Source organism: Perissodus microlepis, chromosome 18 (assembly GCF_051167445.1).
Source record: "Perissodus microlepis isolate ML-2025 ecotype Zambia chromosome 18, ASM5116744v1, whole genome shotgun sequence".
NCBI classification, from domain to species: domain Eukaryota; kingdom Metazoa; phylum Chordata; class Actinopteri; order Cichliformes; family Cichlidae; genus Perissodus; species Perissodus microlepis.
The window spans coordinates 35,343,485-35,371,129 of NC_140478.1; the positions used below are offsets into that span (position 1 = coordinate 35,343,485).

General features: G+C 42.7%; 1 protein-coding gene across 10 annotated transcripts in view; it reads left to right on the plus strand.

Annotated features, from left to right (window-relative positions):
- LOC146368809 (disco-interacting protein 2 homolog C) overlaps nt 1-27,645 on the plus strand; it is a 201,714-nt gene that overhangs the window by 61,274 nt on the left and 112,795 nt on the right. For 4 of the 10 annotated variants that reach the window (XM_084912839.1, XM_084912838.1, XM_084912840.1 and 1 more), the window contains exon 1: nt 5,831-8,582. The exons of 5 other annotated variants lie outside the window; for them this stretch is intronic. In XM_084912839.1, the coding sequence (XP_084768965.1) occupies nt 8,450-8,582 (133 nt within the window). In that variant the 5' untranslated portion in view covers nt 5,831-8,449. Of the gene's footprint in view, nt 1-5,829; nt 8,583-27,645 lie in introns of those variants that run through there. One more of the 10 variants, XM_084912837.1, reaches the window with a different exon arrangement.

Sequence of the window (27,645 nt, forward strand, 5' to 3'; positions counted from 1 at the left end):
GCTGGGTGCTCTCAGTACAATAGGGAAGCAGGTGCTTGGCTTCTGTTTGCATTTCTACACCTTGAAGAGTCACCTATTGTTTGTTGACTCAGTGATGTCAGTCTTTCAGCAGCTTCAAATGCAAGAGATGAACTTTTCCCTGAAAATGGAAGACATAGATCTACGTCAGCTGGGTGGATTTGTTGACCTTCTACACTTTTACATACAGAGTTTAGGTCCTATGTACATAATTGAAGTCCTTTTGCCGCCGCTGGCAGTGGTCTTGTTGTTTTGATATTATTTTGCTCTCTCCTACCTCTGCCTCACTGACATTTTGATAGAGATTTATGATGTTATCACCACTCCAGGCAGGTTAAGTGCAAAATATCACTTTTTTCCCCCTTTCATCTTGCAATGAAACTCTGCTTTTGTTATTGTCATCACAAAACTTGCCAGCTGCACATTGCTCCTATCAGCAGTCTGCAGCACAGGCTGAGTCTTCTCGCTGAAGCTCTCTGCTGTTCAGCTTTTTTCCCTCTGGGTCGTCTGCCTTTCTTTCTCTGTCTGTGATTGATGCCTGACAGGGAAGTCGAGCGGAGGCCATACAGACTTGACTGCTCTGCTAGCTGCTATTGATTCTTTTTCACTTAAGCCATAATGAAGTATTGGTCAGCCTCGGTGGGTGTCAGCAGTGCTTAGGGAGGCAGCAGGTGAGCGGAGCCCTGAGACACTAGACTTAATTACAACTGGTCCTTGTGTGTTCAGCTTCCCTTTGAGATGCATTGATGGAATTAGTGTAGCGGTGGTGGAGGACAGAGGAAGCAGAACGAAGTCTGCTGCAAGTAATCATGAAATAAGTTTTAATTCCCTCTCAGGAGGAACGCCAAATGTAAGAGAAGCATAAAAATAGGGCAAAGAGTCGGACGGGAAGAAAGCAAGACTGCAAAGGTCAATATTCAAAGAAGAGGAAATGAGTATGTTTAATATAAAAGAGAAGAACCCATGGGGCCTATCAGCCTCCTGTGCATCAGAAGGAGGAGGCGCCAGTTTTTGAATGAGAAGCAGATACCTGTCTGGCATCAGACAGTGGCGGAGAGATAAATTTAGTGGCCATTAAATTCTTCAAAAATGGAAATATGAGCATCTATAGTTCCATATGGAATAGTCAGACTCTGTACATGAAGAACGGGTCGTAAATCCAAAATTAGGGTTGAATCTTCAATTTCCAGCTAAATCCACTTCAGCTGTGTTGGAGAGATAAAGACGCAGGCAGAGTTTTGTTGGTGGTGACAACTGAAATTTCAGGTGGTTATAAAATTAGGGTTGTATTTTGTCGTGCTCAGTTATTGTTGTAATAGTTTATAACATAAAAATAACTTCATCTCTAGAAGCAAGACAAAATAGTCTGTTAAACAACAAAAATATAAATCTGTTTTGAAATGACCATAGAAAACTTTATAAAAATAAAGGAAAATAAAGAAAACGCTCAAATGTCTAAAGTGTGTGATTCACTGTCAGCCCACGAAGTTGTGACACCATGAATGACGTGCTTGAGTATGTGCTCTGCCAGTTATACAAAGAATTGTCATAGAAGTAAACCTTTAACTGTGCCACTGATGCTTATTCTGCACTGGTTAAATGGTAAATGGCCTGTATTTGTATAGCGCTTTACTTTGTCCCTATGGACCCCAAACTGCTTTACACTACATTCAGTCATTCACACACACAGTCACACACTGGTGATGGCAGCTACAATGTAGCCACAGCTGCCCTGGGGCGCACTGACAGAGGCGAGGCTGCCGGACGCTGACGCCACCGGGCCCTCTGACCACCACCAGTAGGCAACGGGTGAAGTGTCTCGCCCAAGGACACAACGACTGAGACTGTCCAAGCCGGGGCTCGAACAGGCAACCCTCCGATTACAAGACGAACTGCCAACTCTTGAGCCACGATGGTTAAGTTTCATGACAGAAACTGTCATCTTATTTGCCAAAGTAATCAGTTACACCTGCCTCAAGTAGTGGGATTACAAGATCACTACACCATGGTGATGTGGTCTCCAGACACTGATTACCTTAGTGTTGCTGTATACACATTCAGTTCTGAAAATGTTTTCCTTTAAATCGTGCTAACTTAAAATTAAAGCAACTGGGTTTAATCAGGTTATTTTTGTGTGGAAACTAACAGGCACATCATGCTGATACTTGGGGTTAGTGTTGGGGACAGGCAAACTGCATGGCTAAAAATGACATTTGCTCACACATCTCACACATCTCTTTGAGATGAACCAGCCTGCTATAACACTGTCAGTCTTTATCAGCTCTGCATGACAAAAAGAATAAATACTTCAATGAGGCGAATCAACACATGCTTGTCCAACTGGTGCTTCACGATATAATTAAAGACAAAAGTTACGATTTAATAATCCACAAATAAAATATGTTTTGTGGAATTTGTGGAATTTCTTCACATCCACGATTCAGTAATAAAAGGCTGCGTCTCCAGTTACAGTTCTCTGAAGGCTAATCTGCACACAGGTAGCGTACATGTTGGGATACATACCAGGAATATCCCCAAGGCACTCATTTTACATGCACATTGGAAACATATGCTTGTAGCAAAACCTCTGCATTATTTATTGCATGCTCCCAACAACATATGCCTCCTAACTGTCGCCTCATACAAAGGAAATGATTTGTTACGCCTCTTCGGGAGACCGTGGTGGTTTATGTGTAGATGTTTGTCAGCGGGATATTTTGAACCACACGTGAAAAACGATCATTAATATTCATGTTTCTTCTATTAATCATATGGGTCTCCAAAGAGGCTGTCACATCGCGCAACACTGGCTGGTTTATCCACAAGAAAAACATGGTTCGTTTCTACTTTTATGTTTTGCACTTGGTTTAGTTTTTTTCTCACTCTTGGATTTGTTTGGTTTAGGCACTTAAAACTACCTGGTAGGCTGAGAAAAACGCTGTGGTCTGGTTTTAAAATGTGCCCCACTGCCAAAGGGCACCGTGGACGTAGCTGACACATGCCAGCGGCGACTTTATTTGACGCCCGAGGAATGAGAGCGGCCTGGGGTATCATAGGTGCATGGCCAACGCCTGCATGCTTGCATGATTCAAACCACAGATTCCTTTTGGAATGACGGAGTTTAAATCCCACTCTGATGTTCTTCAGGTCATTGTGGTCCGAGTGATTCAAAAACTCTCACACCTGTCGCTGTAGCTTTTGATCTTTTAACTTTACTTGACTCTTAAACCAAGAACACCGAGTGGAAACCAGTGTGCTCCTTCAGTGTTGTGCCTGATGTCATTTCTCTTTGTCCTTATCCAAAGACATTTTGATGGAACATGGCTGCTGGACGGATAAGATTTGAGGCTCTTTATAGCGACAAAGCCAGCAGGACTCTATTCCACCTTCCTCAATCCTGAGGAAATGTTGACTTTGTGTTTGAGGCTGCCTGAGGGAGATTTAGCTCTGAGCACACTGCCCATAAATGGCCACGATACACACCGAGAGAGAGGATATAAATGGGGATGGGGTGGCGGGTTGGATAAGAGGGGGGAAAAGAGCTGGAGAGAGGAATATAAGGAGTGCAACAGGAGGGAGAAGGATTATGAAAAAGTGAGAAAGGTAAGAATGAAAGGGAGGGAACTCAGATGTAGATTTAAAAGAGACATAAATAGGAGAGGAGGGAATGCCAAAGGAAATGAAAGGGAAGAACAGAGCAAGCGAAAGGAAAAAGTGGTCCGCCGGCCAACCTAAACACAGGAAACGCCAAAGAAACTTCTTTTGAGAGCAGCCGAGATTCACTGGTGAGCTTTATCCTTGAGTGACCTGAAGGGAGGTTCTCTTTTCTGCAGCAGTTTACATTAAAGGTCTTCATGGGTCTACTGGCTTCTGAGAAAACCAGACAAGATCCAAGTTGGACTTGAGCCGCTCCGTCTCAGTCTCTTCCTCATTGATATAATGGCTATAAATGGATCCGGGCACGATCATCTCCAAGCACGTGAAAGTCAAACGCATTCTTATTCCCAGACCATCAAATGCTGCCGTTTCATCAGAGGCTGACTGTGACGCAAACAAACCCATAAGGTGTCTTTTGGCATCTGCCTCTTATAACTTGTTTCAGCAGCACCATAGTTCAGTGGTTAGGTCCCGGGTTTGGATCCACCATCTGGGTGGAGTTTCCACAGTTTAAAGACATGCAGTTAGTGGGGTTAGGTTAGTTAGTGATTCTAAGATGTGAATGTGAGTGTTAGTGGTGTTTTGTGTTTCTGTGTTGGCCCTGTTACAGACTGGCGACCTGTACAGGGTGACCCCGCCTCTTTCCCTATGGCAGCTGGGATAGGCTCCATTGGATAATTGGAAAAGCGACAGATGCATGGACGGGATTGCTTCTTTCTTCTTCTTTGCTCATCGTCTTCCACACCTGTGAAGACCTCTTGTTTACTTCCGTAGTGTCTTTCTGTCATCATTTATCAAATGCAGAGTTTTCCAGCTGCCTCTTATCTCACTTTTTGTTTTTCATTGTGTTAATGAAGATTAAAGTCAGCCACCAACACAAAGGCTGCTTGCAGTGCTTATGATGCAGTTTTAAAGACTTCAGGTTTATCTTGCTTTAGCCTTTTATTTTGAAAAATCATCAGAATTCATAGTCAAACTGTAAACAGTTACTTTCACAGAGAACAGGAAGTGTTGGCCTTGATTTCGGTGGTCTGCTGGCTGTTATGCTTTCAGCTCATAGGATTTTTATTAGTTATTCTCTATGTACAGATAAAGAGGTGTACATTCACTTTATGCTGTAAGTCTGCTGTTAATTTTGCTATTTTGTAATTTTCTTAATAAATAAGAAAATAAATAAGTGAAAAATAACAAATGTTAAAGGAGAAACGGTGAGCTCAGGTCAGATAAAGTGGTAATGGATCTTTAACAAATGGTGTCCTAGAAAGCACAGAGACTGTACATGTCTCTCTGCATGCATAATATATGGGCATTTTACAGTACTGTATACAGTAGAGTGAGTGTGTGTGTGTGCCAATAAAGATTGCATAGACTGCATTTTTGTGTATTTTTGTGCAGCGAGATGCACATTTCTGCTTGGAGACATTTTTGCACCAAGTGTATGTTTGCACATGCCAACCTGTGTGTGTGTTTGTGTGTTTACGTGTGTGTGTGTCTGGCCAGAAGGGCCCTGTCACCCTGAGCGGAGTGTGAGGTGAAGTGACAGATTTGGATCAGCAGGGAGACCGGCCGTTCAACTGTGCCACGGTTAAATAATACAGCAGCTCTAATTTATTCACCTGACTTATGGAGACAGCGAGCGTGTTTCCAGGGAGCGTTTTTCGTGTGACACAGTCTGTGTCTGAGGACTTCAAGTCAGACACCCAGCAGAGACGGCAGCCCTTCAGACAGTCTGGAGGTCAGTCAGAGAGACGACGCGCTGACTGAAACACCTTTAGCAGCACGCTGGATTCTGCCTTACTCCGAAGGTAAATCCAATAAATCATAACATTAATATCGTAACATATATCATTTTAAGGATCAGAACAAGTTAAAAGTTGCTTCTTTGTGCTAACTATGGCTTTTATAAGCTATATCAGTGTTTGATAGAGAGAACATTAACTTGAAAGTAAAATAAGAAATTTGAAGATTAGATTGAGAGAAATTACAGCAAACATGGATTATTTTCTAGGGCTGTAGTCGTGCAGTTGACACGGTTGATTGTTTTTATTCAGTATTAATAAGGATGAAAGCTTCATCAGTAGCCTTCTGGGATTGATTCATTACTCCCCCCCCCCCCCCCCCCCCCCCAAAAAAAAAAAAAAAAATTTGCAACTGTGGACCTTTCCAAATCTAATGGTGACTGATTCCTTAATTAATGTTTACATTTACTGAATGTAAACCTCGAGTTCCAAAGTTATTGACAACATGTGAAAGAAATCAGCAGTGGGGTGGATGTAGTAAGAAAACATGACCAAAAAGCCGAGTTTTATTGTGTCTTAACCATCAGTAACGCGTACGAACGTAATAGAATAATCGGACTTGTTTGTGTTTGCGTGTTCAGCCAGTTTTTTCATGTTTACAGTTTAGTGCTTTGAGTGCGAACGTGTCAGGTATAGGGATGGGTACTGGTATCCGGTGCCATGATGGCACCGGTTCTGACATAAACGGCAGTAACCAGACCGAAAAGCAGCGCACATTTCGGTGCTTTGTTTCGGTGCTTTTTTTCCTGAGCTGTGATACACTTTAGATTCTAGCCAATCATTTTATGTTTCCGAGGATAGTAGGCGGGGCCAGGTACGTACGTTCTTTTAGAGCAGAGCTACAGATTAAAAATGCCCAAGGCGAAGCGGTCAAAGTCTGGCTGTACTTCACAGCAAAATATGCAAACTCAGCAGCCTGCAACAAGTGCTTTAAGCTGATACTGTGATACTGTCAAAGGAGGTAACACCTCAAATCTGATGAAACACCTGGCGACGCATAGCGTTTTTTTTTTAAAGCCGAGAAATGCGCCGTATTTGATAGCTTGCTGCGAGACCTCACACCGAGCACATCTACTGCGGGTGGGTTGCCTGTTATCGGTCCCGGAGTTAGCAACATCCCCCAAGAACCCGAAGAATAGAGTCCTGGCCCCTAGCCCTGCCAGTGTAGCAGAAATGATGACGGATGATGATGGCAGCAGCAGCCGTTCTTCTCTGCGTGAGTAGCTTAATGTTGTTCGTGTGTAATTTACGTTGAGTAGGCTAACCACGTTATTACATTAATGCATGTAGGTGAACTAGCAAACATCATCATAGCTACATGCGGCTGTCTTCTTGTTTGATGGCAGATACTCCCTTCACCCTGGCCAAAAAGGCTAAAATGACCAAAGAAAAAGTGGAAAACAGTTAAACATGAGAGGTTTTTGGACAAAGTTGGTGTTTTTTCCATTGTTTAAGCACTGCTTCCAGCCAAGAATGTTACCATATATGCCCTATAGCTGCAGAAAAGGCTAACATTGTTATCTTTTTACAAAAAAAACAGCTGAACATGAGAGGTTTTTGGACCAATTTTGTGTTCTCCATTCTTTAAGCACCGGTTTGAGCACCGTTTAAGCACCGGCACCGCTTCAAAAGTACCGGTTTGGCACCGGTATCGGATTAAACCTAAACGATACCCATCCCTAGTCAGGTAGTGGCCATTATCTCACCAGCTGCAGTGTTTCAGTAGTAGCAGCAGCTCCACCCAGACCAAACTAGTTGTAACGCCCCCAACCTCAGAAACACCTTATTACATCTAGGTTACAATTTAATGAGGCAGAACATCCGTGGGTGGGGATTTTGTGCTCACAGCTTGAGTTGTGTTACTTAGATCACCTTGTTGTGGATTTCCCCTCTTGTTGACATCATACAGAGCGAGAGCAGAAAAACATATCTGAAACTGAGCTTTTGCCTCACGGGGATCACTTCTACACACACTGACGTATGTGAAATTGTATTTTATGTGAGAGAAATGAGGAAACGTGGAGGAAATCCCCTTGCATGTGAAGCACGTGAAGATGAAAGTAAAATTTGGGATTAAAGAAGCAACAGGTGACTTCATCTGTATGTTACAGTTCAGCATGCAAGTGGAGGATCTGGTTACAGTTATGATGTCTGTTACTTAAACCATTAGAGGCCAGAGAGGAGAAAAAAAACAACTTCCAGACACTCACACTCGGTCCTTTTATGACACATTCAGGAACTGACAGCCACTGATAAGAGCACTTAAAGGTCGTGTGTGTGTGTGTATGGGTGTGGGTGTGTGTGTGTGTGTGTGAGTGTGAGTGTGTGGTCCAGGCTGACTTATTTCAGCTGACACCTGATTTCACAAGTGTGGACTTCCTCAGTTGCAGTCCAGGCTTTTGAGGTCATGTTTGGTGTCACATTGGTTTACATGCACATCACGTAACACCTGCTTATCCACTTCCTTAATAACCAACTACAAAACATTTAGTTGATATGATATAACAGCATGCTTAATTACATATAAGCCATCTGACAAGCTGAACGTTGTCTCAGTGATTTAAAACGGGGTGTTTTGATTGGTTTTTATTCTGGTTTGTGTTAAAGAGAAAAACAAGAGTATGTGCGTCCCAGCGTTTGGTCCATTGTGTGTGGTGTGGATGGGCGTGGAGACTATCTGGCTCATATTGAGGTCAGATGGAGAAGTAGAAAAAAGGGAATAATACTCAGGAGATCAAATAAAGGATGAAAGAGACGGCAGCAGCGAGGTAGAGACAGAAGACAGAGGAGGAAGCACACAGTAGGTCAGGCTGTCAGAGAGAGGGAGAGGGAGGGAGCGAGGTAGACGGAGAAAGTGGTGAGAGGTCCCCGATGAGGAGATGAACCTGTTTCCCCAGCAGGAGGAGGGGAAGGAGTCTGTCGACGGGATTTGTTCCAGCGAGTGTTAGTGGCGTTTTAGGCAGCATGAAAGATTCATGGAGATGAAAAGGCTCGCCGGTCGTCTGGTTGGACAGTCTGATGGGGACGTTGGTGGGGGAGGAAAAGACTGGGAGGAGCTGGACTGGTGCACATCCTGCAGACTGACAGATATACAGCATGCTCAGAAAGGTACGAGTTTTAAAAGAGGCCAGAAAAAACTTGGAGAAAATTATCTGTTACAAGTTGGTGTTTGGTGTATGCTGCAGCATCGTGATGCTTCAGTGATTTAGTTTTCCCGTGAAGGATGTTTAAAGTAACCTGCTGATGTCTAGCGATTGCAGTGCACAGTTGTTTTGAATGTAACCTGGTGTGTGTTTTATTACTAGTGGCACTGAAGAGCTGTGGTTTTTCTTTGGTAGTGCTCGGCTAGCGTGCACACGGACTCCCGCTGCACACAGAAGCAACTGGTTGAGGCGGTCTGTGGTCCCGTTCGCACATTTAAGCCATGATGTGACTCTCACGAAACTTTGCAAATAAACCTTTTTCTGTTCACTTCTCTTATGTGTAATTACAACTGGGTGTAAAGGGAAACAGGATGTAGAAGAGATGATGAAGTATGATGTCTCTGCTTGTTTCCTGAAGATTCTAGTCGATTCGAGATTCTAATTGGCTCTGACTAATCTGACATTTCTGTCTGTTTCGTTAAGATTTTGTTTTCTTTGACGAGTTGAGCAGACAGTTTCTCGGTTTCTTCAAAGCTTATTGAGTATGGTGCAATACAGTAATATTTCCAAAAACTAGAAGGCCATTTTAATCAAGCACTGCAAAAGATTCCCTTTCTGAATTAGAACTGCTTTAGGGTTTGGGGTCCTTTCCCCAGGAATCAAAAACACTGTACCATCTGAAGCCTGCTGGCCACCTCTGGTTGCTAGGGAAAAATATGTACTGTATTCCCTGATTGGCTGACAAGTCTTGCTGGAGGTTGCTGGAGAGTGTCTGGGTGAAACTGGTTGCAGAGGGGGTGGTGCACCAGAAACCTGCTTGTGATTGCTGGTTGGTTGCATTGAGGATGGTGACTAGTCTGCAAACACTCACTAACTAATCATCAAAATTCAACACGTTTCTTTAGGCAGAACTTTCCCTTTGAAGGTTTGTGTCACCTTTTTTATGAATTTCATTACTGCTGACAAGTGCAAATTATGGGCAACTACAGCAATCTGCTGCTGATCACATCAAGGTTGTCAATGAGACACCATATAGCTCGTTGCAACCCTTTTCCTCTAGAGACTGCCAGCATCCTCCATCAACCAGTTGCCAGCTGATTAGGGAATGTTTATTTTTCCCGGTGGTTGACACGGGGTTGCTGACCAGCCTCTGGGCTCATGTTTCCAGGTACTCTGGCTTCCTCCCACGGTCCGAACACCGGGGTTAGGTTAACTGGTCATTCTAAATTAGGTGTGAGTGTGAATGGCTGTCTTTCTCTGTGTTAGCCCTGTGACAGATTGGCAGCCTGTCCAGAGTGTACCTCACCTCTTCTGTAGTGTAAAATCAAGTTTACATGCTTGATCTCTTTCCTCTGTCAGGGTGGGTTTTACTCCTTTTGGATTTGGTGGATACGCCTTATCCTTGCATCAACACTGAAACAATCACAGGAAAGGTTTTTGACTGAGAGTCCGTTTTCTCATTCCTAAAATAAGGAAAACAGACACAGCTGTTCCTGGAAGTGGACGACAGAAGACGGTTTCTGCCCGTGTTTTTCAGCAGCAGCCATTAGCAGCATAGCAGAAGTTCCTCCGTCAGTCTGTCATCACGTTCCTTTCAGAGGACCACCTGCCGAGGGAAACCACGCTGAGGGACTGCAGCCGGCTCCCATATCTGTGGGTTTACCCATCAATCTTTCAGTGAAACAGTCCATGTTGTTGTTTGTTATGACGAGCACATGACAACAAATGCAGGGAGACCCGATAGTTACTGACAGGGTCTAAAAACTCCAGGTTATTGGGGCCTGTTCTAGCAGCACTGTTAACACCTCTGGTTTTGTGTATATATAGCGCTGAAACGTCACCAATGTTTGGCTATAGCTTCAACCACTCTGCGTTATCTCTGTTGGCTTCTGTGCTGCAATGCTAATCCTGTCTGGTGTGACGGAGTGCCAGCAGCTTTAAGAGGAGGTGCAGCTCCCTGTTGAAGGAGGCATCTTCCTCTCGCAATAGCACCTTCACCTCTGGCCTTCACCTCTGGCCTTCTCCTCCTCCTCCCACACAGCCTGCAGGGTGTCTTATCTGGCCCAGAATAAGCAGCTGTTGCCCTTTAGCTTTAAAACAGATAAGCTAGGCTAACAGTTTGATTTGAAGCATCAGCATCACAGTAAGGTCACGAGACATTCCTGGGCTCTAGATAAGCCTCTGGCCAGATTTAAGATCAAAACTTAATTAAAGATTATTTTAAAAAGCCTTTTTTTATATAGTCCTTTACAAAGAAAGAAAGAAAGGGGCATGCTAGGCTACATGCTAACACGCAGTTATACTGTGTCATACATGCTAGCTCTGAATATCCGTTCTTGCCTTGAAGATTAAATTTTTTTTGTTCCATGTGTAATTTGATTAATTGTTAGTTTATTCCATTATATTTACATGTTAAAACTTAATAACTTAAATTATTCCACTAGAATCTCTGTTTTACTCCACATTCATGATCTTATCAGCAAATTCAATTTTTTTTTTTTATAAAAAAACCTTCTTTGTCTTCCCATCAGTTTATATGGACAAAGCTGTGAATAATAGTTATCCAAACCAAAATCTGGCGAAGGTCAAAACTATTAATTTTTTAACTTTATTTTTCCTAAAATTTCCAAACATCTGGATTAATATTCAAAAACAAACAGATTTATCTATCTTGTTTATTTTCTATGTTTTTTTTAACTTCAAGTCAAGCTGTGTCCATTCTTTTAATTATTGTGGTTTACTAATGATGCAGATAGATAAATAGCAGCTTTTTCATAAAGGATTTCACTGGCTGCCTGGCCTAGTTGCACTACTAGGCTTGCGTGGCTGTGCTGAATGGGAGTCTTTCCCTCAGCCCAAGAAGGTTTATGGATGACGATTTTGGACAAAATAGTGCAAAAATGTTTATTTTCAGGTTTAGTGTCAGAAACTATTCACTGTTTCTTGGCCATAGTTTTGTGAGATTTTGCAGACAGTGAAGTTAAAGTAAGATTATAAATATCAGAAAGTTGAAGGAAGCAGCTGGCTGCCACGTTGTGAGCCTGGTTCTCGCAGAGGTTGATGGTTCTCTCTCTCTGATGATTTTAAGGTCTTTGGCTTACAATATAAAGCACCCTGAGGCAACTCTTGCTGTGAACTGGGGCTGTATAAACTAAATTGAATCAAATCGAACATGGTTAAGGCCGAAACTGAAGCATATCAGATACCAAACTGGCATGCTAACAAAGCTATCATTCCTGCGGTGAGGTTCAACCTTCAGGTGGTTTTCTCAGCGCGACTGCCAGCAGCTGACCTTCTTCCGTAAATTGATTTCTTGTTCCACTTCATTCCTTTGCGAAGGCGAATGGCTCCGGATAGACAGATTCGGCCAACCCTGCCTCCCTGACCCGCCTGCCGTCACAGTCGTCATAATGCATCAGGTCTGTCTTTTGCTTTTGCTGCGTCATGCTGCTGCAGCTGAAGGAGGGAAAAGGTCAAGGATGCAGAATTCATTTTACAGTTAATCAACTTCAGTTCACAGCACTGACGTTTACACTAGCAGGAAAGTTGAGCCACCAGTTCTGGGTGAAAAAACACTGAAGCAGTGGAGTTTGATGTTTATGTGTTATTCAAACCAGTTTTGTAAAATGAGTGATGATTGGGATTTTAAAGCAGAAATACTTCAATATTTTCTGATGGTTATTCGACTATTCTACGTTCTGTCAGCCTCGACTCTGCTAGTTAGCAGCATGATCTCCTTCAGCCACTGTCTGGGATAAAGGCCTGCATGCTACCAGACAGGGCTGCTGTGATTTAACGTTTATTCATGCAAGGTCCAGGGTTTTGCCCTTTTTACTGACGAGACTTAATTTCCTTTGTTGTTTATCCAGACAATCATAACAGGAAAAACTGGAAAACATCCATAAATGTTCTCAGAATTTTGACATGACACTTACTAAGTGACTCACTGGAGTTCATTTCATTTGTCTAACGGGTTTTCTCAGAGCACATGATTCTCAGAGCTTCTTCCTATTACAGAATTATGAGACGTTTTACAAGACTCGTCCTGACTTTTGATAGAGCGGCGCTGCCAAGGTGGCGTCCTCAACGAACGAGCTCCTAATCGTGTAACGTTTAAACCAGAGAGTGTAATTAGAGATGATGAGGACGAGCGAAAGGTAGCTCGGTTGTTAAGCTGGAAGGGCAGATGAGGACTCTGGATTGAGCCTGAGAGCAAGTGTTCTTTTTATTCCTGCAGAGTTTTCAATCACTGGAGAATCTCAGTCCAAGTCTCATTAAATCCTTTTGAAAAAGTTTAGTTTTCAGTGTTTCTGAATCAAAGGACCCACTGACCAGTTAAAACCTCTTGGATTCCCAAACGCATGGACGTTGTTCACGCTCGTGTCTTGCAGGGCATTTGTGCTCGAGCACACAAGTCTAGATCTCAGTTTGTAAATGCTGCCTGGCCCTCTGGCTTCATACAGTCAATGTAAAGATTAAAAAATATCTTTGCATGCCGGCAGATATATCTGTAAATAGTAGGGGTGCAACGATACACAAAATTCACGGTTCGGTTCGATACTTTGGTGTCACGGTTCGATATTTTTTCAATACAAAAAAAAATGTTCATGCCTTTTTAATTTGTCATTTATTAAAATTATAAATATATATTTTAACTCAAAAGTACAGTTTTTAAATTTAACCCTAACCCTTTTGCGTGTTTTTTATTTTGACAGCGAATGCGCACCTGCGGACCACTTATGTGCAGCCCTGGTTATTTAGCTCATCATATCGCAGCCACAGAAATTATTTTGTCCATGAAACCATAAAGCTGCACTTTCTTTTTGCCTTATAGTCTGATTTGTCATAACTTTTCCGTTTTGTGGTCAGCTTTTCTTTGGCTGTCACTTCTTCACCCTGACCTGTCTTATTTGGCTCAGCAGAACTAAAATATATATCCTGCTGCTTTTACACACGCACTCACATAACGCTCAGCGATTCTCTGCGCGATCAACCTCTCACATGTTTAAGCTGCGGGAGAGTTCACTTGTCATGTTTGCGTAGTAAGCTAACGACTGATAAGACGATGTCAGAGGAATTGGTGCGCAAATCATCATCACTCACCAATCAGTGCTGTCGCTCTCTATACACAGTTCGCGCGATTGCAAAGTGAAAGCAAAAAACAAGCGCAAATTCGAACGCGATTTCAATATGTCACATATTGACAGTGGCTCACCGATGCCAATGACATAATTACCCAGCTACATTTCTGAAAGAATGCAAAAGCATTGACATATATTTTTCCTTCCTACGATAGCCCGACGGGCAGGGCAGAGATAGATTTTGGTAGCCCGACTGGAAAAATCGCTAGCCCCGGGACGTCGGGTTTATTACAGAGAAATGTCTCTTTCCAAAATAAAAGCTATACTATACGCTTCTTCTGGGCTATATTCTCAGCAGCATATTAAACATATCAGGTCCCCATAAGGAGAATCCTGTGCTAACGGCTGTCTAAATGACTCGGGTAAAGTTTGTAGCATGCATGCTTGTTGTTTTTGTCTGCTTCCACTTGTCTTTGCACTAGGATGATGTCGGCGTAAGTGTGCAGTCATATTCGTTGTGTTCCCACTAGTGCTGTCAGCGTTAATCTCGTTGAAATGACGTTAACGCCACAACACGGCAAATCTCCGTTAACGAGCTACCCCTGATCGCCCCGTGCCTGGGGCTGGACGGCCAACACGTTAACGAGCTAACTACGCTAACACACTAGCTCCCACCAATGTAATTGAGCATTGCGTGGCACATCCAACATACTGTTTTACTTTAGTCCATGACGCGCTTACCTTTAGGGTCATATGTCACGTGAAAACCAAAATAATTCCAAACGCCAGATCTGAATGAGGGTGGGGGAGGTTCAATTTGCCATGTTGCAACGAGAGCTTAACTTCTGTCTCGCTAGCTTGCCCTGCGCTCTTCCTTCTGACGATGCTGTCTGTGTTGAGCGCTCAGTGGATCTGCGCTCGACAGTGCAGCCTAGGCGGAGTAGTCGAACGCAGATTCACTGAGCGCTCAACACAGACAGCATCGCCAGAAGGAAAGTTGATAAAATAAATTACAAATTTTGTATTGTTCGATACATATGCGTACCGAACCGAAACCACTGTATCGAACGGTTCAATATCGATACGAATATCGTTGCACCCCTAGTAAATAGATAAATGTATGTGCTATAGATGAGGTTCACTGAAAAAGTAAAAAATGTAGTTCAGATTTAATTTCAAGTGAAATTCCAGATGTTTGTTATACTCACCATTTTTTTTTTATCTTCTATTAAATTTACTTGTGCATTCAGGCTACAGGCATAATTTTGGATTGCACATGTAGAGCAGCAGCATTAAAGTGAGTAAACCTGCTTCTTCTTCCTCTTTTATGCTCATAACTCTTAAACTCTGAGGTATCATCTTCGAACAGCCACATCTGTTCCCGTGTTTTAGGGCCAAAGGGATTTGTTGGAGTGTAATGGATAGATGTAACACAATACAGGGATTATAGTGGCACAGTGTTTTCTTTACCTTAGATTGCTTCTCTCCCTTTGAGCCCTGAAACAAACACCAGCTGGAGCTGGTGATGGAGCTGAACACTGATTCACCTTTGCCGGGTCCCTTTAGGACCTCTCGATGTCTGGCTTTGCGAGGCAGAGGCTGCTACCGCCTTTATTATGATCCCAAACTGGTTTTTTATGACGCATAATACTCATTGCTGCACAATAAATGGTTAATATATCTTGGGGGGGAAAAGTGCATACCAGATTCATATCAAATCTGTCCTGATTTAATCCAAGATATTATTTCCTTGTTGTGACATTTCCCTCACGTAGAAGCTCGGAAATCACACTATAAATCAGTATAACAGGAAACTTCCTGTGCAGAGTTATTTCTTCAATAAAACCCAAACAAATTTCTTAATAAAACTCATGCAGTGCTGCAAAATACAATTTTCACCTGAGGGAGCGTGCACACTTTAATATCTTTTCTAGTAAATGTGAAATTTTCAATGAGGCTGGGTCACGGCCGGTCACCCGAGGTATTTACTAACTTATCTGCTCTGTGGTAGCATGTGTACCACGATGAGTAGCCTGGTAATATGTCTTATTTAAATCAAGTAGAAGAGAAGGACAATGGACAACATTAAGAGTGCAGTCTGTGGTAAAACGTGTGCACATGTAGTGCAAGTATGTACGATGTCTCGCTAAAGGCATGCAAACGCTCAAATGATGCAAGTTTTCCCATGCCTTCCATTTTCTGCACCAGCTCACACACCTTCTTCCTCGTAATACATATCCCAGTGCACGGTTTTACTGCTCGCTGTGAGGCTGCGGATCAGTTATGCTGCTGATGAAGTGGTGAGATAGCGAGGGGAAGTTGTTTTTTTTTCTTTCTTTCTGTTTTTATTTGCACAGTGATGGACTGTTTCTCAGGATGAGCTTGACTGGGATCCCCCTGTCTCAGCTGGGTTAGCCTGCTAAATGGAGTGTGTGTGTGTGTGCTGGGGTAGCATGCATGACCAGTTTACATGTTCAGGTGCTCTACCCAGTGTCTTTGTGCATCTGCATCATTAGTACGTCTTAAATTGGTCTTTTAAGCAGACGTTGTAGTTCCGTTTCCTAAAACTTGAGCCTTTATTAAATGATTGGAATCATCAACCCATCGCAGCTTTTGATGGGTTCACACAAAAAACTGTACACAGGCTTCAACATTGTGATGCTCCACAGGAGGCAAAAGCGAAACAAACTGGAGGATCTCAAAGTGCACATGAGCTGCGGTGTCTTGGTTGTAAATCTTTATGCCCCTGTCACCTCTCCTGCCTTCCAGTGTGGACTTTTTCCTATTGGATCATTATCTGTCTGAATCAATTGTTACAGCAGTTGGTGCGCTCAGACACACATGTGACAATAAGGCTTCTGAGAAAAAGTGACACTCTTGACTTTATAACAATTGTCAATTTTTATATATAGAAAATTTTTTTGTTTTAATATATATAATATACATTTCCCCCCCCCCAGTAGAGCCATGTTGTATCAAAACCTTAATCACATATTTATCATTACTAACCACATCATTTTGCCTAATCTTAACCAAACCTCACGTTCCACCATGAAGCAGGGATTTGAATATAAATGCTTCTGTCAGTTACATTTCATTTTGTTGTTGAATCCAGATGACTCGTTGGTGAGGAGTGCAGACATCGTGTTGGCTCACAGGAGATTTTTATTCTTTGCAAACAGGCTGCTGATGCTCACGAGTTACAGCAGATTATCCACTTACTAGACTGGTGCATTTTCAAAGTGCCCTTGAATAAGGTACAGAAAGCCAAATTGCCACCAATGCATCCATCGCTGGAGTATTTGTGTGTGATAGACGAGGCTCTTAAAAGCGCACGAAATCAAGTGATGTAGGAATGTTTCTCATACTGTCAGTACTAGTACTAGGAAAGCACTACTTTATCATTTATGCACATAGTGAAATCGCACACCTCAGCTCAGGCAGCCAGTGCTTACCTGAGGTTTCACTGTAGGTGAAGTTTAAGCTGGAGCTGTGCACTGAGGTCGTCACAGGGTAAATAATTCATGCTGAAGCAAAAACGTTTCTTTGTTAATGACACTTTGTAATAAGCCGTTGTGTGTGTTTGCTTTTGTATCCAGCTGTAACACTCCTCTTTGACCGCACGCTGTTTTAATGGGGACTTTATGGACTCGCAGCTTCCTGTCAACTCTGTCGGAAAACTTTGCAGTTGCCTCAAACTTCTTTGAGCTGGCAGCGCCGCATTAAAGGCTCAACGAAATCATTCAGTGTGAAGAACGATATGAGAAGCAGTGTTTGCTTTATTTTAAAATTTGTTTTGCTGCATTTTTTCACTCCAACAGTCGACCCACGTTTGTGCTCAGTAGCTTAAATGTCATTTAATGAAGTCGAGAATGAGTTGAGTCTGCAGCAGTTGAGTTGAGGTGAATCAATGAGCTTCCTGGAGGTTAATAAGCTGGGTTTTTCTTTAAGTTGGGCTATAGAGGTCTGCACACGTTACTGTTGTTATTGGTGCCCATTTATAAGGGATTATTGGAAGAGCAATGAGCAGCACACAGCATTCAACATTCAGCTTTTTTGTTTTTACCATTATAAGTAGGTTATCTATCATGAAGCACTGTGTGTAGGCTGGTCGTACTTGTCTTTTTGAACGTATTTGTTCACAAAATGTAAGTTTAAGTAGTTAAACACATGATTTTAGAGACAGAGAATATGAACAGTGCAGTACTGGTGTATAAATGCGATGGGATGATAGAAAGGAGTAGAGGAACGGTGCTGGGTGAGTCATGGCAGATTCCACAGCAGCCTAACTCAAGCAGTTCTTAGTTAGCAGCATAACAAAGAGACATCAAATTAATTAATTGTAGTGACTTTCTGATGATCCCAGGCTGGGAGCTGGTTCCACAGGAGGCCGATTTCTACTTTACAAACTCTGGGAAACACAAGCAAAGTCATACTGCAAGTATAAAATTACAAACCGCTAACAAAGCGATGTCTTAAGTTTTACTTGAAGGCCAGAGACATGCCTGAGTTAACAGAGGGGCAGAAATCTGATAAGGGAGAAAGAAAAGGGACCATTGTGATAAATCCACCCGTAATAACAACCTGCCAACTCACAAGCAGGTTCCATTTCTCTGAAAGTGTGTTTGAGAAAATGTTCGGGCCGATCTAAAATAGCTGGTAGTTGATTTTAATTTGATGCTCAGAGGCCTGTTGTTACAGTCTGAACCGCAGGATGTTAAAATAAAGATTTTATGCTTCTGTGTAAAATGAGAGGCCGCTCTGTTGCTACAGTCTGTCTCCCTGTGGGATTATGGGAAGTGTAGGCCTATTGTTAAAGCTGTTCAACTAGTATTTATCTTGTGACAGCGAGGAGGACTGAGGTCAGTGTGTGTGTGTTTCTCAGTTTTCCTTCCTCCAGGCTCACGCTGTATGTGAGTGCCTCTTTCTCCATGTTAACATATCATCACTGTGTGTGTGTCTGTCAGTGGTTTCTGTCTCATCAGGATGTCTGTGTCCTGACTGGTTCGCCTTCTCAGTTCCCCTCTGCCTCTTTTCCCCCACATCCTGTTTTACACACATGGACACACAAACACACACCTGGCTCCTCGTTCATCTGAAGCTGAAAACACAGACACTGCTGAGGCTTTTAAAAACATCACTCACATACAGTAATCACTGATTACACCAGAATACAGCTTGTTGTTATTTTTAGTGATGACAGTTTGAGCATCCCTGACAGAAGGCTACAGCAGACTAAAGGAAGAGTGGAGTAACTGGAAAAATGTACTCGCTAATATGATGAGCTGAAGAAACAAGAGAAACGAGGGGCTGCATAAAAATGAGACAGACAAATGAAAGTTTTTAAGACGGAGATAAAAGGTCTTATAGACAGAACGAACTTTAACCCAGATCCTGTGCGCTGAGCTGTACCTGTGTGAAGGAGCATTTCCATCCTGAAACCTTTGTGCGCTTAAACTTAGTCAAAACTAAGTAAATGACTATCTATGTATTTACTAAGATAATGAGTAGAGATGTTGGACTGCCCTTACTTATGTTTGAGACTTTTGTGCACCTCTGTTTTCCCGTTCCAGCTGTTTATAGACAGCACAGCTATCATGTGTCTGGTTAAACACACAATTTCAATTCAATTCAATTTTATTTATATAGCGCCAAATCACAACAACAGTCGCCTCAAGGCGCTTTATATTGTACAGTAGATCGTACAATAATAGATACAGAGAAGAGCCCAGCAATCATATGACCCCCTATGAGCAAGCACTTTGGCAACAGTGGGAAGGAAAAACTCCCTTTTAACAGGAAGAAACCTCCAGCAGAACCAGGCTCAGGGAGGGGCGGGGCCATCTGCTGCGACCGGTTGGGGAGAGAGAAGGAAAACGGGATAAAGACATGCTGTGGAAGAGAGACAGAGGTTAATAACAGGTATGGTTCAATGCAGAGAGGTCTGTTAACACATAGTGAGTGAGAAAGGTGACTGGAAAGGAAAAACTCAATGCATCATGGGAATCCCCCAGCTGCCTACGTCTATCGCAGCATAACTCAGGGAGGATTCAGGGTCACCTGATCCAGCCCTAACTATATGCTTTAGCAAAAAGGAAAGTTTGAAGCCTAATCTTGAAAGTAGAGATAGTGTCTGTCTCCTGAATCCAAACTGGAAGCTGGTTCCACAGAAGAGGGGCCTGAAAACTGAAGGCTCTGCCTCCCATTCTACTTTTAAATACTCTAGGAACAACAAGTAGGCCTGCAGTGTGAGAGCGAAGCGATCAAATGGGGTAATATGATAAAACAATATATGCACTGTTGCTTTTCATTTTAGGTCTCAGTCACACAGGTCTAGAGTCTCGTCAGCAACCACTTGGCAAAATCCAGCAATCGCTCATCAACTGGTTGCTGAACGTTGGTTAGCTGTCACTGGTAGAAATCAGGTACAAACAGGGTGCTAACTGCTTGTGATTGCTTTTGTATAGCAGATCGCTGCAGTTTGCATGGAAGTTGCTGAAATGTCTGCAAACACACACCTCTAAGTGTTAGTGAAATATTGAGAAAGTCTGCCTTCAGAGTAAAAGCTACCACTGAGCAGGGAGCTGACGACTATTTGCAGACAAACTGATGACTGTAGCAGCGACATCTGTGGTGGCAAGGCGAGCGCTGACCGGTCTTTATGGCTGTGTGACTGAGGCTGATTACCAGGTCGCTAACCCGAGGACGTGTTGGCTGTATTCCTCTGCTTTTTGTCTTAGGTCAGCTAAACTGTAAGAGCAAAGATCTAAGCACTGAAGGCTTTGTTTCCAGGGAGTGATGCAGAACTTCTCTCCTTTTACACATGAACAAATGCCAAGTGATTATCAGAACAGTTTCTCATTTTTATCTCAGCTATCTAATTAACCAGAATATTGTTCCGGGGTAATCACGGAGCTGCTGTACACAGACTGATGAGTTTAATAGTTTTATAGTATCCAATTATCAGTGTAGAAATAGATTTATCCATCTATAATATAGTTTCTATGGTCCTATTGTATTTGTTCCACTTTTATAATAGTTGAAACCTGTCTGAGAGAAATGTAGCTCGGTGCTACGTGGTAAAGCTGACAGTGGTTTAAATATTTGTTAGTGGTTAAATTAATAATGTCAGCACAGTCGAGGTTGTTTGAGGAAAAAAACCTATTCATTTCTAGGACTCGGTCTTTGTGCTGCACAGTGTGACACAGGAGTAAAAGCTGAGCACACTGTGCTTCCTTCAGCTCTTCACCGAGCTGGAACAGCAGCATTCAGCCTGACATGTCAGTTGGTTTTCCAGGTAAATCTGGGCTCCAGGGGACGTGTCCCATCACAGCCGCACCAGCCCGCGTGCTAATAGGATAAACACCAGTGTCCTCTTGCAAAAGAGTCCCACTGTTTACCCATCTCACCCAACCGTTTGGACGTTATTCAGGTAACAGTATTTGCCCAACATTCGCAATCACAGAGATTGTCCTGAGGGTTTTGGATGAACAATCATCACCATTAAGACCCCAGATAATGAGCTTTTCTTATCCTTGGTCTGGCTTTGAACTGACTTTGATGAGGACAAACGGTGAAACAGCTGCACGGCCTTCGCTTTAGGTTTTCACCGAGGCAGTAAGAGGACAGGCTGAACACAACTCGTGCTGTCTCTTCATGCAAATACTTTTGGTTTGACGTGTCGAGTCCAACAACATCCGCCTTAAATTAAAAATAATAATAATAATCATTGCAAACAGTCCAAGGATCTGTTCCTGGACTTTTAAATTCATATTTGGACCAAATCCATACTCCTCAAGAACTCAGAACATAAAAAAATAATGTATCTTTGCTTTATAATGGTGATATTATCTTCAGTTCGATCAGGTTTGGCATTTCCATACAGGGCTGTGGTTTCTCATCATATTTCCTGATAAATCAGGAGACTCAGTTTATCTTTAAAACATCCATTTGTAAATTTCACACTGCGTGTCAGGCAGTGTTTGTGGGTTTTTTAGGATGTAGTTCATGTGAAAACTGCAGAGTGGATTTTCTAAAAGTTTCCAGAATAAAAAGAAGGAACTAAAAATGGTAAATTACTGTTAAATCTCAAATCCCATCCTGGCCTCTGCTGTTAATGTTGGTCATTGAAAGGGATCCTTTTATGTTAGGGACGAATGAAAAATGTTTATGAAATTGGCATACAGTAATTTAAAAATACTGGTTTGTGGTGTTTAAAGTGGCCCTTTCATGCTTTTCCTTATTTCCTGTCCAGTTATATGCTGCTACAGCAGCTTCCGGCTTGTCTTTTTTTAAACAATCATATGTTTTTGTACCATATCACAGAGATATCTCTAATACGGCCACACCAGGAACACTGAGTGAGCACAGGAGGTGAAATGAGCTCGAGACAGAATGAAGTGAGGGGCTGTATAAGAAAAATAAAGAATGTTTTGCTTGAAATGCATCATCAGCACTCAATAAGATGTTAAATGTATCTTTTTGAGCCAAGACAAACTGTCGTGATCGAAGGTTTGCGCCCCTTTTTTAAAATCCTGCTATTTCCAAGACGTTCTCCACAAACTCGTACTTCCAGTGTCACAAAGTTGTGAGTCAGTCTGTCCTTCAGTGCAGGTGTGAACACCTCCTGAATAGCAAAAAGCAAGCACACTGCAGTGTAGCATCAGCGCTTGAGCAGGAAACTGTGTCAGTGCACACTCTCAGAGCCACAAACACCACCTGTTGATCTTGCTGTGACGATGGCGACGGCTGCCTCTTGTTGTGCAGCTGGGTGTATTTGCAGCAGAGCGCCCGCTCCTCTTAGATGCGGCTCATCAGTATGCGTCGGGGTTTGGTTGACGAGTCTGGAACGTGTCGCTGCGGTGAACACGTCACAAATCATGACTGCTGCGCCGTCTTCTTCTCCTTCTCGCCTCAGCTCGATCGATCGGTCCGATTTTTGCCCGTGCATGAAATGGACCGGCTGCTGTGAGCCAGGTTGTGTTACGGTGTGCGTTTCCCTCTGCCTGTCTGTTTCGTTATCTTTAGCTGCATCATTCGCTCGCCTCCCCTCTCAAGTGAATTCAATTCATTAGCGTTCATTGCCATGAATGTTACATGACCTGAAAACAGGGCTGGGTGTAAATGACTGTAGATGTATGACACACATGTTGGAGAGCCTTTCTTCTTCTTTTCTTTTTGCTCCTTTTTGCGTCTCCTCGTCTCTCTGTGAAGCTGTGGCTCGTGGGAGCGGCCCCGAGCGACCCTGTGGGATAAATCCATTTTAGAAACCCGAAATCCTGACAGGTAGTTTTTTTTTCTGCATGAGAAAGTGAGAGAGAGGGTGAAAACGACGGAGGGGTGCGTGCATGTGCAAACACACATTCAGCAGGGAGCAGAGAGGGAAGCAGGCAGGAGCCTCCCAGGCATTTTACTCATGTAGAGAATGTAATGAAATCTGAGCCACTCTTCCTCCCCTCTCCTCCTCCTCCTCCTCCTCCTCTTTTTCCTCACTCCCCTCATCCTCCTCCTGCTCTACAAATATGGCAGTGAGAGGACAGCAGAAAAAGGCACAAGCTTTGGTTGGTGAAGCTTGTGGTAATTGTTAACTCACTGGCTTATTATGTCGTGTTCACAGGAGAGGCTTTATTGGTTTAGTGGGTGGGATTGATTATTCTGATTCGCTCATAGGAAGACCTGATGATTGGTTACTGTCACATATAGTATGACATCATGTGGCAGCACATTCTGGGCTTCAACCTAAACAATATACTCGTATTCACTGTCAGTGGATCTCAGAGTGATGAGTAACATTTAGAGGCACTTTGCGTTGTTGTGATATTCAGACTTGAACTTTTTTCGGGAGCATGTGTTGCAAATTTTGGCAAATTAGGAAGCATAATTTTACTGTTCTCGTTACTCTTCAGCTTCATTCAGCAGCGATTTGTGACGCCGTAAAAGTTAGCATCCCGTCTGTGTTTTCAGAAGTTGCATTAAAGTTGTTTTCACTCTAAACGTCTTATAAATTGTTTAATTTGAGTGAGTATTACAGGCCCAAAGAGCATTGTTTGGTGGTTTAATAGAATTGTTTGCTTTTGGATGGACCCGACCCCTGTGGGAACTAATTACCCATAATAAACTATATTAAAAAAAGGAGTTTAAACCAGCTCTACCTCGACCTGCTACAGATGGGAAATACCTGCATCTTGCTGCAGCAGCGTTAATGTTTAGTGGTTGAGGAGAATTTTAGCAGGATTCTTTCTTTCACTTAAGCTTCTTCAGTTCTAAGAACAAGTGGTGGAGAGTCTCAGGTATTTAAACCTTAGTGGGAGTTTCCCTCGAGAGGATTGTTGACCCGCTCTTGATCATGTGCCTCATCACATGATCCAAGTGGTGAAACAGGGTGTGGGTCATTATCAGCAGAGGTTTCAGGTGAAACCAGACCTGCAGGATTAAGGTGTTCTTTCATATTGTTTACACCAAATTCTGTGTCGTGCTCTCTGTAACCCTTTTGGACCTTTCTCTGTAAACCAGGGGTCGGGAACTCCAGGCTTCGAGGACCGGTGTCCTGCAGGTTTTAGATGTGTCCTTGATCCAACACAGCTGATTCAAATGGCTAAATTACCTCCTCAACATGTCTTGAACTTCTCCAGAGTCCTGGTAATGAACTAATCCTTTGATTCAAGTGTGTTGACCCAGGGTGAGATCTAAAACCTGCAGGACTCCGGTCATCGAGGTCTGGAGTTCCCCCATCCCTGCTGTAAACCAGAGAGATGTTTGTGCGGTAGATCAGCAGTACTGCACAATCTCACACCAATAATAGGTTGTCTTGACCACGCCTCCATACCTAAATGCTTTAGGTTGCTACCATGTGATTGGCTAATTAATTGTTACAATGTGTCAATAAGTGTAAAGATCGGAACAAAATAAGACCATACCATTTAAAAAGGGATTTTTTTGTTTTGTTTTAGTGGCTCGGGGAACTTCCTCAGAATTCCTCATTTCCTTTCTCGTGACATTGTTATAAAATGCACTTTAGCAAGTTTCTGTCTTCAGAGGTCAGATTTAAGAAAAGGGGAACTACTTCCATCCTAATCAAACTAAAATGTCCCAGTGAAACTACACCAGTAACATTGTTGATCATCACTGCGTACGTGAGAACCAAACTGTGTGTAAATCCCCAGCTCACAGATGGAGCTCCTTTGGTTTTCTATCCCCTGGAATAGAAGATGCTAACTATGTTTCAGACAGGGATTACATTTTGCTCTGTATAACTGTTGAAACAAACCTTCCTCCGATGAGTCAGCCTGATACACTCGTCCACTCTGGACTTCATACAAGGATTAACAGTGTATGTCCCAAACCTCTCGCTTTCCTTTCATTTCTGCCTCAGGCTCTTGAGCCCTTCCTCCTGTCTGGGCTGTGCCCCAAGCTTTATACAGTCCAACCGTCATATCAACACTTATTTCCTGTCTGTGAGGAAACCGATGTTATGATTTCTGCTGAAATTCAAAAAGGATTTGTCTTGGCTTCAGTTACTTATTAGAAAGAAAAAAGTACCTAAGGGTCAGCTGACATGAAGGAAGTAACGGTAATGAAATCAGAGAATTAAAAACTGGTTTGAGGTCCTCGGTGATGAGTCTCTTATGGGAAGTGATGATCGGTGTCTCTGAAAGGTTGCTGGTCTGATAACTGATGCTGGCATGTGTTGATGTAGAGTACAATAATAGATTATTGTAGGAATGCAGATAAATTAAGCAACATTAAGACTGTCCCTTTAATTGAACAAGCTCTAGTTAGAATCTGCGCGTGTTTACTTTGCTCTGCCAAAGCAGAAAAACGCCTCCTTACAAAAAGAATGGTTTGTCTATTCTGACGTCTCTCTTTATTAGCGTCTTGTTAGGTTTCTTCAACCATAATCACATAAACAGATGCCTGAAGCTGGATGTGTGCGGAGGCTGAATTCCACCTGTCACTTTTTGAAAAGCAGCTGGAGGAGACGTTATGGGAACAACGGAGGGACGAGGAGGGATTTCTTCCCAGTTCTCTCCCCCTCTGTCAGCTCTCCTAAAACACCATCCTTCCCCACACCAAATCATTTTGCTGGATTTTTATTATTTTCACCTTTTTTTTCCCCCCGTCTTTCTTTTTTTTTTTTTGTCTTTTAACCGAGGTGAATGAGAAGGTGGCGGACACCATGTGAGGAGGTGGGTGGTGGTTTATGGATCTTAATGGGCTCATCTAAATGTAAATGAGTACCGAGGAGTACACAGGATGTCTCTTTCTAACGGTCTGCTGCTGGGAAAGCAGAATGTTTAGAAAGAGGTAAATTGTGTTGAGTTGCAGAGTTCGTCTGAGCTCAATTTAAAGGCAAGACTGAGGACGGGCACCCAGAGGTGCTGTGTGTGTCATTTTACCATCACTTACTCATGATAACATCAGTTTGGAGACATTAGAGTAAAGACACAAGATTTGTCCTAAGAGATTTTGAGCCTGTGTGTCAGATCAGGAGACTCTGAGGTTTCAGCCTGCACTGCATAAAACAGAGCGGGCACTTACTGGACGGGTTGGCAGGAGGCACACTGGCAACAGCACTAACAGCTGACCACCTGTTTTGAATAAATACTGGCTGTTAACAGCTCCATTGATCTTCTGTTACAGGCTGAGTTTATAGAAGAGGTGTAACCTTAACATTTTCATGTGGATTTGTGTTAAGAAGGTTTCAAACAGCCATATTTGAAATAAGCCTGTTGACTGTTTTACCCAATTAAAGAGCAGAAAAGAAGGGCCACAGATTCCTAAATCTGCCCTGAGACGGAGGTACGGTGCTGGCTGTGAGGCTCGAAGGTGTTTAGTTTAGGTTCACAGATGACTAAGAACAAAGACGAAAACAGTTTATTATGGTCTGTTAGTTCTGGAGAAGAGACTATTTGGGATATACCAACTGTGAAATTCTGATTCAGTGATGTTTAACATAACCAGCTGACCCATAACGATGTTTTTCTTGTGCTTTTCTTTGTTTTGTTGTCCGTTTCCTTTTTTCCCGGGAATCAGAATATTTTATCATTTAAAAAAAAAAAAAAAGAACTATTGAACTATATGTTTGATGGACTCCAGCAGCAAAACCAGACTGTTTGTGTCGGGGTGGGTTTGCTGACACATGTAGAAGTACACCATCGTGTTTCCAGCTCGAAAAGGTTGTTAAAATGAGACCATGTGGGAATCACAACAGTAGAATAAAACTTCTGAAGGATCTTTATGAACTGAGAGTTTCTTTTCATGTAATTTCTGTGAACTTGTATTAGTCTGATGTAGTGCATGCACAGCTGTTCCCACAGTACATATTTCCAAGACAGGAGAAACAGTGTTAATAGTTATATACTATATGTATTACTTATATTTCATCAAGGATTGTAATGCTAATACATTGCTGTATTATATTGCTCTTATTGCACTAAAGACACTATCTGGTATAAAATAGTCATAATTTGTGTATATTTGACCAATGAATGACCAGCTGCTGTGTTAGCAGGTCAAACTGGGATTTGGGTTGTTGATATCTGCCCACCACTGCAGATACAACCACCCATGGTCTGCCTGCCTGCCTGAGTGTGTGTGTGTCATGGGGATTAGCTACATTAGCCATGTTAGATACACACATGTGGCTGGCACAGATGCTGTGGAAACTCAATCTGTACAGTTGGAACGATTGGGGTCACCAGAGGTGGTTGAGCGCCAGCTGTGTGTGTGTGTGTGTGTGTGTGTGTGTACCCCTGCTGGTATAACTAAGGCATAGCTAAGGTTTCTGGGATCCCAGTTGCCAGAGCCCAGTCTGAGGCATTCACGCCTGCAGGGTGACGTCCAGCTGCAGTTGCTGCTGCTGTTGTTACTTAATCCAAATGAGAGGGAAACAAAATGCAGCAACACCGTAAACTATTCAAACTATGTTGGACTGTTTGATGTTTTTGT